The 14,468-nt window shown below is 37.4% G+C and overlaps 1 protein-coding gene across 3 annotated transcripts in view; it reads right to left on the bottom strand.

Moving 5' to 3' along the window:
• Positions 1-506: 506 nt before the first annotated feature.
• The window catches only part of LOC121872999 (sec1 family domain-containing protein 1-like), a 39,162-nt gene continuing 25,200 nt past the window's right edge, over positions 507-14,468 (bottom strand). For 2 of the 3 annotated variants that reach the window (XM_042376226.1, XM_042376227.1), the window contains exons 11-14: positions 7,202-7,330; positions 6,729-6,869; positions 5,532-5,678; positions 507-852 (exon numbers count right to left, since the gene is read on the bottom strand). In XM_042376226.1, coding sequence (XP_042232160.1) covers positions 823-852; positions 5,532-5,678; positions 6,729-6,869; positions 7,202-7,330 — 447 coding nt within the window. In that variant the 3' untranslated portion in view covers positions 507-822. Of the gene's footprint in view, positions 853-1,960; positions 3,520-5,531; positions 5,679-6,728; positions 6,870-7,201; positions 7,331-14,468 lie in introns of those variants that run through there. The other variant, XM_042376229.1, reaches the window with a different exon arrangement.

A 14,468-nucleotide genomic window follows, 5' to 3' on the forward strand; every position in this document is an offset into this window, starting at 1 on the left:
ATGAAACTATTACCCATTTAAAGGTCGACCCCCAATTTTTTGCCAAAAAATTTGGGGTCCACTAAACATGTAGCTATGTGTATGTATGTTTATTTGAGTGCCCCGTCATAGGAGTCCGTTTTCTCTCGCTTCAGGACGCCTGAGTCTTCCGTTTTCTTTCTTAATCTTAGAGTGCACCAGAGACTTTGTTAATCCTTAGTGATGACACAGAATTTGAAATTGCAACCCCAATTGCAACTGGGACAATCCCAGAACCAGAAATTTGATACGGACAGTTCAGATTTCGTACGATTTATCTGAAATCCTGATTAAAGGGGTCCAAATTAACGAGGGTCGACTGTAATTCAATTTTTTTTTCCCCCGGATAATGCAAAGTTCCAGGGATAGAAGATTCCAGCTAACAGGAAGATTAATATAGTATTTACATTAATAATATTGTAGTATATTAAATTTTCTTTAATGCCACTAATTATTTGAACTTGGGTAATAATAGTGAAACAATTATGGCTGGAATCAACAATTTGAAGTTGGATATTAGTTTTAATTTATTGATACAGTAACATACAAATCATGCCTCCTCCAATAATAATTTCTTTTGCTTTTAGAAATTTACCTTTATTGTTTGTTGACAATCCTAAAGTAAACAAATAATGCTGTATTGCTGAAATATAATCACAAGATATAGTGGAAAAAGGAAAGTAATTATATAATACAATACTGTATGTCCATAAAAAATATATATGTATGTATTCAACAATAAACCTTTTCAGTCACTAGTGCTTTCAGTAGAAGAGAAGAAAATTGTTCTGGAGCTTGTTCACCTTAGGACATCTCCCCACCTAGTTTGGTCAGCTGCAATACAAAACAATATTCAGTACATTGTATATATTAAATAGTATTTTGGTATCTTGTGAAACAAAATTATTAAAGATTAATAAAGTTATGTGAGCAACAGTATACACAATTGTTTATACACGACAGACATATATTGAAATTTTCTCAAAATCTTTCCCATAGCCGGAATTTTCCGGAAAATTATGGCCTTAGGAATGATTTTTCGAGAGGCACATTTTCCAGAAAATTCAGAGAAAATTTTCGTGATACCCGGAAAATTCCTGGGAAGGGTTTTTTTTCTGGTTTTGAGAGAGTCGTTTCGTTACCTGAAAATCTTTCATTCCCAGAATAAAGCCTCGAATAACAATGGTAATGTGTCCTCCAATATTGCAGTGTAAGGTCAATCATCGTATCGTGAATCATTTATTACCATTAAAATAAAGTAATAATAATGAGATGCATTCCAAAGTCTGACCTTTTCATATCTTTTGTGTGGCCTTTACCCTCTTTTCCTCAAAACAATAAAATTAATTAAAAATGCAAACTATCTTCTTTAAATAATGTTTCTGAATGCACCTTATACAATATAAATGAATAATAACATGGTCACACAAGAGGAGATGGCACTCCATTGTTGTTGTCCACCTGAAACTGAAGAAAATAAGACCCTGGTTGTTGTACTAAAATTTGTGTCAAAAATATGTTTTAATTCATGTTATTTAATGTACAGTAGAAGTAACCATTGATGTTAAAGAAAAATGTGAGCTGATAGAGGAACGCCAATGTATGTGTGCACTCAAGGAAACATAATATAATTTATTTTATTAAGAATATGTACAAAAGATTCATTATTGTTTATTACTGAATATGTATTTGATCGAATTAATGTTTATATATACAAAATGAACAATACTGTTATAACCCCCCTCTTTTCACTTCTTACCCAGCCTTCACCACTGGTTACCAGCGGCTAGGGTCGTATGTACAGAGCAGTAGATATCTCACAAAAGTTGTCGAATTACCAATGGCTGTCTCGCCAGTCTCCGGTAATTCCCCGACGATCAGTATCAGTGTACAGACAAACAACAGGCAGGTAGATTTCCACCAGGTCAAAGGAACACACTAGTGCACTGTAGTCTTCTTTAATAAAAAGACATTACCCTGTTAACAGGGTAATGTCTTCACAGATTAACTCCACACTTCAAATATATAAACAGCACACTACCAGTTTACAATTCCTTAGTCTTCTCACTTTATATTAATCACAACAGTTTCACAATACTTGCACAACAATTGTCTTCAGTTGTTCTGCTAGGCTTAGTCTTTACACTAAGTGAGGCGAGCAACTAACTGCCCCTAGGCAGCCCGTGCCATCTTATATACGGTTCGTTAGACACCTAGAACATTCTAGCGATTATCAGACGAAGGAGGTCGGCTAGAGACCCGCCTGGAGAATTCTAGAATTATCTAGAATTCTAGGCTTACAATAAGAGGTAAATTAAAAAAAAAATGATGCAATACATTCTAGAATATTCTTACATAATAAATACATCAATATATACATGAAAATTTCATTAAATTTACCCAAAATAACTGCTGAATGGGACAAAACAATATCAAAACACCTAATTTACAAGATTATAATAAAAAATTATGTCTCGGCATAACAATACAATTCATTAATAATACATAGAATACTAAAACACACAAGAGGAGACGAGACGGCATTGTTTTCGTTAGCGTTTACACCTGTGACGATGGGTCTACATAAGAAACTGAAGAAAATAAGACCCTGGTTGTAGCTGCAGTAAAAATAATGTAAAGATTGAAGATGTATGTTTTAAGTAATGTTATTTAATGATTATAAATGGAACAATATAAGTAGCTAACCATTAATGGTAAGGAAAAAAGCGAGACGGATTGGGAACGCCTTCATATGTAAGTGCGTACATGTGAAACATATCGTCATTTCTCTACGTAAGAATATGAAAGCAACACTTATTACTTATGAATGTAAAACAAAAACTCTACTCACCAATGGTGATAAAATCTAAGAAATAAGGACAGCCAATGAATGTTGGGTGAGTTTTTGCTCAGATGACAAAGGAAGCATGTTCAACTCTGGCTGAAGATGTAGCTTTCCATAAAGATGTCATAGCTGTTGTTGAAACTGTTACTGAACCTGAAGTTTTTGTTGAAGCTGCTTATGATGCTGAATTTGATGGTGTAGATGAAATTGATGGTATAGGCTTTTGAATTAAAAAGCTGTCAAAAAAACCTTCCACAGCTGCTTTCTTTTTTCACTATACATCTTTATGTAAGGGCCATATGCATTTTTCACGTCCCTCTTAATTTTAATGGTTCGTTCTGTTAATGGATCCACTTCAGAAAATATATTCATTACTTGCTCCATATAATATGCACAGACCTCTCACCCTTTTCATATCATTTTAAAACATCTAGTTTCTCAGCTAAACATACACTTTCTTTTAGCTTTTGAACCAGCACTACCATCACTTGTTCTTTTGCTCGTGTTGAATAGATGCAAAAATGCTGTAAGAAACCTGAGAAAGTTTTTCTCCTGTTCCTGTTCAGATGCGTGAAAACAAAAGGCCCGCCAAGCTGCATCCCTGCTTCTGTTTATACTAGTGATGCTGGAGTCGGCACTCACAAGCCCAGCAGCCTCTGTGCACAAGGCGTTTTTTTTTTTTAATACATATCGGGATTTACGTAGTTATTATTTATAAGAAAAATTTAATTTAATTTTATTTTTTATTGTATTTTCGTCATAAATAGGAAGAAAATACACTAATGGTGTAAATTGAATCGGGTACTAAATAAACCAGGGTCTTAAATAGGAATCGTCGTTAGTAGAACCATTGTTATCAGAGGCTTTCCTGTATACAGTGGTCCCTCGGTTAACGAGCGCCTCGGTTAACGAGATTTCGGTTAACGAGTTACCTTCCATAAGATTCTTAACTTCGGTTAACGAGCAATCCCTCGATTAATGAGTTTCTTACGAGCCGACCTGAACATGTTTTCGCTTGCATTTGGCGGTCCACCAGCCATAGTATTAGTCCGCCAATACAGTAATCGGTTCTAGGGCTTAAATTCCTTACCATTTTAGCAAATATCAAGAAGTTTATACTATTCAATAATTTTAAAAGTTTAATAATAAATTTTTTAGTCATTTTAACAACTATTGAACATAATTGAAGGTAATGAAACTAGTTTTATGCACAACATCCAGCCTCTCAACACACCAGACAGGCATTAGTCTCTCTCTGTTTTCAGTGGAGGTAACATCTTGCTTGAGACTCTCTTCAACTAAACTCTTTTTTTTCTGTGTTTGCAAGCAAATTATTGATCATTTTGAAATTTATTTTACATATTGACAATATATATTGCAGTGCAGTGTTGATTTAAAGAAAATAATCTTGAATTGCACCAAGAGAACTAAAATTTTATGGGTGAAATGGCACCATGGGGTGACTTCTCTTCCACCCCAATGCCTTTTCTTCTCCCTTCTTCTCCACCCCCATTCTAATTCCCATCATCATCATCATCATCATCCAGGAGCCTTCTACATACACACCTCAAAGTAAGTTTATTTTTCTACCCTTTTTGTTGAATTTAGGCAATTTTCGGTGAGCTGGAACCAATTACCCAAAAACCCATTGAAACAATGGTTTCGGTTAACGAGTTTTTCGATTAACGAGCAACCTTCTAGAACGGATTGTGCTCGTTAACTGAGGGACCACTGTATATACCCATAAACCATGATTACTATCACAGGTGCTCCTCTACTTACGAACGAGTTACATTCCTGAGGATTGTTTGTAAGTCCAACTTTACTCTTGTAGATACCAAACATATTGTAAAAAATGAAAAGATTATGGATATTTAGTACAGCTATACCCTTTAATACAGCATTAAAACCTGCCTCACTCTTCTGCTCTCAGGAAATGTTTGTTCTATCTGGAATTTTCTTCAAAATAATCGTCTCATCCACATTAAACACCTGTTCTGGCAGGTAACCCCTCTCAGTGATGATGTTTGTATCTCTGAAAGTTTGTAAGTTGAACCTTCTTAAGTAGAGGAGCACCTGTATAATAGTAACCATGATTTATGGGTACGGTATACTGCAGCGATTTTCAACCAATGTGCTGCGGCACATTAGTGTGCCGCGAAGCATCCGTAGGTGTGCTGCGGGAGTTTAAATAGCACTTGGATAGCATTTTAAAAAATAGGATTTGGATACGTTTTGACTTTACTGGTACTTTTATGGAGCACATTAAACTCCTTTTTTTTAATGATGCAATAAATAAACAAATGTGTTGTTCATTAAAAGACCAAATGGCAGTTTTAAATTGTCTCCTTAATTCCGTAATGTAGATCCGCCGATCAAATCTATCCTTAAATACTGATGGTGTGCCTCGACCATTTTAGTGCCTGGCTCATTGTGCTGTGAGATGATAAAGGTTGAAAATTACTGGTATACTGTATAATGGAAGACAGCACATGTGAAAAGTCTTGCCAGAGTGAAAAAATAAATAAAAATTATATATATATATATATATATATATATATATATATATATATATATATATATATATATATATATATATATATATATATATATATATATATATATATATATATATATATATATATATATATATATATATATATCTTACCTGTATGACAAACTGTTCAGCATTAATAACATCAGTGCAGCCATAAATGATTCTTTTGTTGTTAGTTCCAGCTTTTTTCTTGGCATAACTGACAAGATTATTATACTCCATGTAGTTACCACCACCAACAACAAACACCACAGCATCCTATATCATAAAGAGAAAATACATACACACTATAAAACAATAGAACAAGAATAATCCCTTAAAAATCAATTGCATATGATAAAAACCAAACACATTGAAAAAAAATTAAAACTATTCAGTTACCGTATATCTCGGCCTATAAGGCGTCGGGGTGCATAAGACGGCCCCCCAAATTTCCATTTAAAAAGTAGCTTTTGAGCTCTATTCGCTGTATAAGACCAGTACCCCAAATGTGACACTTACCCACTGACTCAGTAGTCCTTTACCAACCATCCTTGGTTTTCTAAAATAAGGCCAATTCACTTCAAGTAATGTCATCAAATGTTACCAGCTGGTGTAGTGTAAACACTAGTGACGTCACTTAAGCGTCTGTATTTAACTGTCAGTAGTTTCAAGAATTAATGCAGTCATTTACTGAATATTCCTTGTAAAAAAATAAATTTTAAATTAATTATTTATAGGAAATAAGTATTATTATCAGTAAATATACCGATATGCATTACTGACCACCTCCACGGCTAAAAATAGCCCAATCTCGCGGTCACTTTCCCTTTCTTGTCTCCTCACTGGCAAATGGGGAGGGCGTGGGGAGGGGTGTGTGATGATAGCTGTGTTTATTACAGGGGTATAATTCTCATTTACGGTATGTTAGACAGGTTTATAATACATTTTTATTATTTTAATATACCGGTAATCTTAATTTGAATCCAGCTTGCCAAACGTAAGTTTCAGTATAAATAATTAGTGGTAAGACCTTGTGAGTGACTTACGATGTTTCCATCACCACTCTTGACACACTAAACCACAATATTTAAGAGGTAAGAATTTTATACTTGGTGATTTAGATGACCCCCTAACTTTGGGCAGATTTTTTTAATGTTCAAATTCCATCTTATAAGCCGAGATATACGGTAGTTTGTCTGTTGATAACTCAGTCAACACAATGCAAGAGAAATAATATTTAGTATATATATCATTATTAAATTATTAGAATAAACCAAGGTACTTGATTTTTCAAGTGATATGATAATGCAAATATGAAACCCTTGCCTGAAATGGGGTTCGTGTGCGAGGGGTTGCTGCTCCATCACCCGGGCGCAACAGTTTGGGATCAAAATAGCGATACTCTTTCTCTTCTTCACAGTTTTTCAGTTCCATCAAATGATCCACAATTCTTGTGATAGGAAGTTTCTGTGATAAATTAACAACAGAGCAACAAACATGAATAGTTCTGGTTATGGTAAATTGGAATTAAGATTACATTAAGCACATCCAAAATCAATAAAAACCCTACAAGGTGCACATACAAATTTTCTTCTGAAATAGTTTCAGCTGACCTGCTACTTGCTTTTATAATGTAACTCTTCAAACCATCAACTGGCTTTAAAATTGTCCACATTATACATGTTCAATAGTCAATTCTCAAATGCAATCATTTCTATTTCACCTATCTGGTAACACTTACATTTATTACACCTATCTGCTAACACTTACATTTATTTCACCAATCTGGTAACACTTACATTTTCCTTTAGTACAAAGTTGACACCTTCAACAACCAAAGCAGATCCCTGGTTCATCAGCTTGGAAAACATGGACACTGTTTTGGCCACTCCACCTGTGTACTCTGACATGCCAGCACCTGCAGTCATCTGTGCGTGAGTGAGTCAAAATAAATAAATCAATCAATAAATGATTCCCAGAGAAGTAATTTTCCAAAAATTTACGGCTTTAGGAAAAAAAATTCCGAGGTGGAAAATCGAGAGCATTTTCTGAAAATGTATTGAATAAAGACGAAAGTTAAAGTATTTTGGGGGACCTGACATGACTCAATGTCAGGTGGAGGTAGGGTGGGGGATTAGTGGTCTCTTATTACTGACCTTTGGATGGAATGTCAGGTCACCCTTTCTTAGGTGAGGGATTAGTGGGTCTCATGACCTTAAGATGTTTTAAATAAACATAAATGAGTCAAGTTGTACCCCTTCAATATTACGTTACATAACATTTTAAAATATGAAGTGAGAAAGCGGAATGTTACGGAGTATTTCAAAAAAATTCTTTGACAAGTACCCTTCACATACAGTAAAATACTTAGTTACCTTGTCATTTAAGGATATCATTTTGGAAATGTCTCATAGAGGATCATTATGGTATCAAATTCATCTCTTTAACACAAATAAAGATTATAAAGAATGCTGTGAGGTAGGGGGGAGAGGGAGAAGGGTCCATTAAACGTGACTGTGCCGCCACCCTCCCTCAAAAGGTCACCTCACTGTTTGTCAACTGTACTGACTCATACATGATACAATATTGTTTATTTGAGTTTCATTAATTAGTAAAGATATGTTACTGTAATAATCTGTGCTTATTAATACCTGTACTCTTCATATACAATACAGTACAGTACTTTGTATATACCTCATCGATAAAAAATAATATTATTCAAGACATCTTCAGGTCATAACATCCACTAATCCCCCACCCAACAGTGGGTGACCTGACATTGCATCAGGTTAGGTTAATAACATGACCCAATAATCTCCCACTCAACCTTCATCACAAGTGTTAAGACGTGATTTCAGTTATGTATTAGTCAACTGAGTGAAGTGTCTGCCTACTCTCGGTTAAAGATGACAGGATCTGCTGGTAACTACGATATATACAGTAGTATACATTAATTGTGTTTACGGTTTGAACAATATTGTACCAGACAGTGGTGTTTGCATCAATAACTACAGCTCACCCCACAAGGGGTCACAGCTCAAAGTTAAAGAAGCTTCAAGTCCAGAAAACTGTGATGACAAAATTTTTCCGAGTAAAAGTTGTGAACTCTTGGAACAACCTGCCAGAGTGTTGTGATGGCACCGAGTGTGAGCTCTTTCAAGACCAGAATTGACCAACACTGGAGCAGTTCAGGTACATTCAGGAGCCAATGAATGCCTAGTACTTGCCAACAGTGCTTAACAGAGACATGATCGATCGTCCATGCGGCTAACAAGCCGATCAGTGGCGAAGAGGATAAAAGTAAGCAAAAGTAACACAGCTCTATTCATGCACATATCACATAAAGCTTTTGTTTTTAAATATATATTATATCACCAAACTTTTAGATAAAGTATTCAGAATTATTTTGCTAAAAAATGGTATGTGTCAAACAAAATTAAAGCTGATTTTACTGACTCTGGTATCAACATTTATTTTCTTTTTTTAATAAAAGAATGGAATTCCAATTAATATATCATATTGAAATATTTTGTTTAAGCATATCCTATTGGAAACGTCTCATAGAGAATTTATTAAGGATCATTATGGGATCAAATTCATCTACAGTACTTACCAAAATTAGCCATGCTTGAGTGAGGAAAAGGGGGGGGGGAGGAACTGACCACGTGACCCTACCCCCTAAAAAGGTTCACTTCTGTCAACAACACTCGCCCACAAAAAAACACGCGACGACAAGATCAAGACGCACGCACGCACGCACGCACGCACGCACACACACACACACACACACACACACACACACACACACACACACACACACACACACACACACACACACACACACACACACACACACACACACACACACACACACACACACACACACACACACACACACACACACACACACACACACACACACACACACACACACACACACACACAGAGCAATTTGGCAACATGAAAACTTCCTCCACCACTCACTGTCTTGTCAGCTTTCTCGATTACATATACCGCCATCTCGAGAAACGAAAAACGTCTGTAGCTGTCGCCTTCATTGATTTCACTAAAGCGTTCGACCTAGTCGACCACAATATAATCATAAACAAAGCTATTGACCTCGGGCTTCGGAGAAGTCTAATACCATGGCTTACAGACTTCCTCAGTGACCGACGCCAAGCTGTACGCTTCCGAGGGGCTGTCTCCACCTTTCAGTCACTCACCTGTGGCGTCCCCCAAGGCACCAAGATGGGACCACTCTGCTTCCTTATGCTCATCAATGATGCCCAAAGAGAAACCCCTGCTCGCTGGAAATATGTCGACGACTCCACCATTGGGATCAGCGTCAACAATTCTGCTCCCAACTATACCGCCCTCCAGGATTTATTGAACAGTCTCCAAAACTGGGCCACCAACAACCATGTCACCATCAACCATACCAAGACCATGGTTATGCACATCAACCTCTCCTCCGACATTGTCCCACCTCCTTCCATTACCCTAGGTCCGAACACACTCCAGGTTGTAGATTCCACGAAGCTCCTCGGCGTCACCATAGACAACAAACTAAATTGGAAACCACACGTCAGTGAAGTTGTCAAATCCTCCAGTTTCCGTCTCCACCTCCTCCGCCGACTCAAGTCCCTCGGAGTTCCCGCACACGAGCTCCTCAGTGTATACACAACATTCATACTTCCCAAGCTCACCTATGCCTCCCCCACCTGGTCTTCCTCCCTAAATGCCACACAACGTAAACACCTAGAAAAAGTGCAAAAGAGGGCATGCAAGATTATTCTCTCCCCTTCCTACTCCACATATCAAGAAGCGCTCAACACACTGACCCTTTCGACTCTCACTGACCATCACCACGACCTCATCTACAAATTTGGTAAGAAGCTTCTACACCATCCCCGACACCGGCTCCTACTACCACCTGACATCCCCTGTCCGAGAATTGCTGTTCGACACCACAACCGCATCCAGCCCATACGTGCACGAACTGATCGCTATAAGAACAGCCCAGTCCCAACCATTGTAAAAATTATCAATAACATGTAATAAATCAGTGTATTCACTCCCGGTAAACACTGCTCCTTACACTGTCACTATGTTGAAATGAACTGTAGTTTGAGCTGATCCCCATCTAAGTTATTATATGTCTTATTTGTGTCACTTATGTTACTTGTATATTATTTGTAATTCGTAACCCATTCCCCAAATATGTAACTGTAAATTTTCAGCCTTCTGGCTGCCAAGCTCTTTCAATAAACCGTTAATTATTATTATTATTATTACACACACACACACACACACACACACAACCACCACACATCCCAACATCATACACACCCCTAACATTACACACTCCAACAACCACCCACATTACACACTCCAACAACCACCCACATTACACACTCCAACAACCACCAAACCCCTCACCCCCAACAAGGGAATTAAGAGAGCAAACATGAGGGTTTTATTGTATGACACATCTGCGTGTGCGCGACTTCAAGGTAGCAAGTTAAATGTCAGCTATTGAGGAGCGCTTGGCAACACTCATTTCCACTCCATCTCTCTAATTACCCACACATTTCTGCTTTCTCACTCCAGTCAGCATCAGGCGACAGTAAGAAAACCTGGAATATCATATATTCTATTCAGAACAGGAAAACTCAGCCTTCGGCCCCCCACTCAGCTTTTATGATAAATGATTCAGTTGTAACGGAACCCTCCCTCATTGCCAACCACTTCAATGAATACTTTATTAATGTTGGCAAAAATCTTGCCCAGAGCATCCCTGATCACCATGAGGAATTTAGAGCCTACCTGCAAAACAGACAGCAAAATGAGCTGTTTCTATCCCCTGTCACAGCAGATGAATTACTGGCCATCATAAAAATGTGCAAAGATGCAGCAGCAGTTGAAGACAATAGTATACCAATGAGCATCATTGAGAAAGTAGCCCACTTATTACTACCTGTTCTCTTACACATCTGTAATTCCTCCTTCACTAGTGGTGTCTTTCCGGATAAACTGAAAATTACTAAAGTTCACCCAGCATATACAAAATCTGGTGACAAAGGTCTTTTCAAGAATTACCGTCCCATATCAGTCCTCCAGGCCTTAAGTTAGATAATGGAGAAGCTAGCATGTAGTAGACTAAATTCCTTCTGCAAAGCCAATAACATCTTTACAATACTCCCAGTTTTGATTTAGAGCTAGAAGGTTGACTGAGAGTGCTCTGCTATCCTTTGATGACAGCCATTTCACAGTCAGTATATTCTTGGACATTTCTAAAGCCTTTGATACTGTTGACTATACCATCCTCCTTTCAAAGCTTTTTTTACATCGTTAAGGGCCTGTCCCACAATTGGTTTACCTCATATCTGTCCAACAGGAAGCAGTATGTCTGCTATAATAATCACCAAACTGACTCCTCGCCAATCTTGTATGGCGTCCCCCAAGGTTCCATTCTCGGTCAAATAATGTTTTTGTTGTACATAAACGATATAGTCCAAGCCAGCTGTAAGGGCGGAAACGATCTTCCTGCTCGTTACCGCTGCTAACTCTCTCGTTTGCTGGTGCGGACGACACTTGGGGCGGTTGGACAGAGGTGCGAACGGCAGCGTCTATCTGGGTCACCGGCAGATTCAACCCAGCCGCCATACAGCCACTATCTAGCTACCCCGCTGTTCGTCAAATTCTGGCTGTGATCTCATCATAGGTCCTGGACTCGTGGGCTGTGTCCCCAGACCTTCACCTATCGACTGTCAATTCTCTGGTCATCTACCACTACCATACCACGACCGTCAGTTCATCTCATTCCGTCTGTGCCCCGGTGTTCTGCCATTTCAAGACGTCGCTCGAGTGTGGAGTTGAATGGACGCTTCCCTAACCTGAGTGTGGATCACCGTGTTCCAGAACCTTCCCCCAGGGCCACTGCCGTAGGAAATATCTGTTCATTGTTTGATTCTTTCAGTTGTTGACTCCCATTAATTGTTTGATTCTATTAATTGCTGACTCCCATTAATTGTTTGCTCCCTTTAATTGTTTGCTTCCATTAATTGTTTGACTCCATTAACTGTTGACTGCCTTAATTGTTTGACTCCCGTAATTGTTATTTGATGTTTGTTGAGTGGTGTCAGAGTTTTGTGTTATATTTTTATAGTAAAGAGATGTCAATCTCAAACGGTTGTTTGTTATTCCTCAGAAAACCATGGCCCTTGACTTTCCTTTATTAAGATCCTGATTAGCCTGGTAAGGGATTTCTATCCCCAAAGTCCCAGGCCTTTACACCAGCACACTCTTAAAATACAACTTATTTGCAGACAATAGTAATCTCTATGCCAGCAACTCAGACCTTCATTCTTTCATGAGAACCATGAACACTGAAATGACTAAAGTCAGGTGGGTAATACGTAATAAATTGACCTTAAACCTCGAAAAAATCCATTACACGATCTTTCACAGAAGGAAAAACTTACCCCCAGATTTGGACCCCCTGTAACTTGGTAATACAGTCCCCAAATGTGAACAAAATACTAAATTTCTGGGGGTTATTGTTGATGAGAAACTTAATTGGAGAAACCACATGCAAGCCATTCATAGTAAAGTCAATAAACAGTGCGGTATCATGTATAACACTCGACAGTCACTCACTCTTGCAGCAATGAAAGAAATCTATTATGATCTTGTTTCCCAACACCTGATACACTGCCACACACTATGGGGGCTTCTGGCTCTTCAGAAACACAATCCCTGGTTACTGCACAAAAGAGCATTTTGCAGACAATGACCTACTTGAAAAAAAAAATGATCACACAAATGAACAATTTGTGAAATTGAAAATGTTAAAATTTGAGAATATTAACACCTACTGCTGTGCCCTATTTGTTTACAAATCTGCCAATCAATTGCTTGATAAAAATTATTTCCAGTTCCAGATTAATCAGAGATACAACATAAGGCACCAAGAGCTACTAGGCCCACCCCCCATTTGCTCCTCTCAGTCCCAGACCTCCAAAAAATATCATGGTGTGAAGGTGTGGAACTACTTACCCCACCCATTCGAGCAAAGGCTATGCTCCCTTCCTTTAAAACATCTCTTAAAAAATATCTATTGTGTAAGTATTAATATTTCTTGTAATACCTACTTTATATACCTGCTTTTATTGTACCATCAAAACTGTTTTATCAGAAATTATCATGTAGACAGATAAGAAATATTTACCAATTAGAAATAATCCTGACAGCCCTGTCCTCTTGTTCAACCTTAATACAACTCATGTTGTACTGCTTTCCTCATTGTATTTACGTTTTTTTTTTCAATTCCACTATAAGTTATGTGTATACAGTACTTATAATATAAATGTAAAAAACATAAAAAATAAATAAATAAAATGAATAAATAACGAAGTGATAACCGTGGTAACATTCTGATATGTTCTTATTACCACCATGCTACGTGTACTATTCCAGATGATACTAAAAGTTACATAATACTTCCTTGAAATAAATGTACAACATATATCAGGTGCCTACAAGAGAGCTCTGGCTCTCAACTGGCTCAGCCATGTTAATATTATGATTTTTTTAATTGACTCTGTTTCTGTGTTCTGCTGGCTAAATATACTGTTTCATTATCAATATCTGTTTCAATATCAACACATAAGTACCACGATCACACCTGGTAGTAGGTAGTAAGCAGCTATAAAACAGGGAGGTACTACTGCCTGGGAAGATATTGGAAGCATAATGTGTTGTCTAATGGTACACCCTGCTGCCATATGACATCACAAAAATTGTGACCAAGTCCCAGGTTGCTGATCTGACTTTCTGCATAATTTACACACACTTCCAGGTTTTCAATCGTTATCTTACTTTGGCAACACAACGTACATACTATATATCGTTTTCCAAAAGTGATCTTTTTTCATTTTGTATTTCTTTATGGTTCTTTATTATTATTATTATTTTATTATTATTATTAATATTATTATTATTATCCGTATTATTATTATTACATTTTCACCCCCAGGCCCCAATGTGGGGCAAGTAGGTTACACT

Source organism: Homarus americanus, unplaced genomic scaffold, assembly GCF_018991925.1.
Source record: "Homarus americanus isolate GMGI-L3 unplaced genomic scaffold, GMGI_Hamer_2.0 scaffold11022, whole genome shotgun sequence".
Taxonomy (NCBI): domain Eukaryota; kingdom Metazoa; phylum Arthropoda; class Malacostraca; order Decapoda; family Nephropidae; genus Homarus; species Homarus americanus.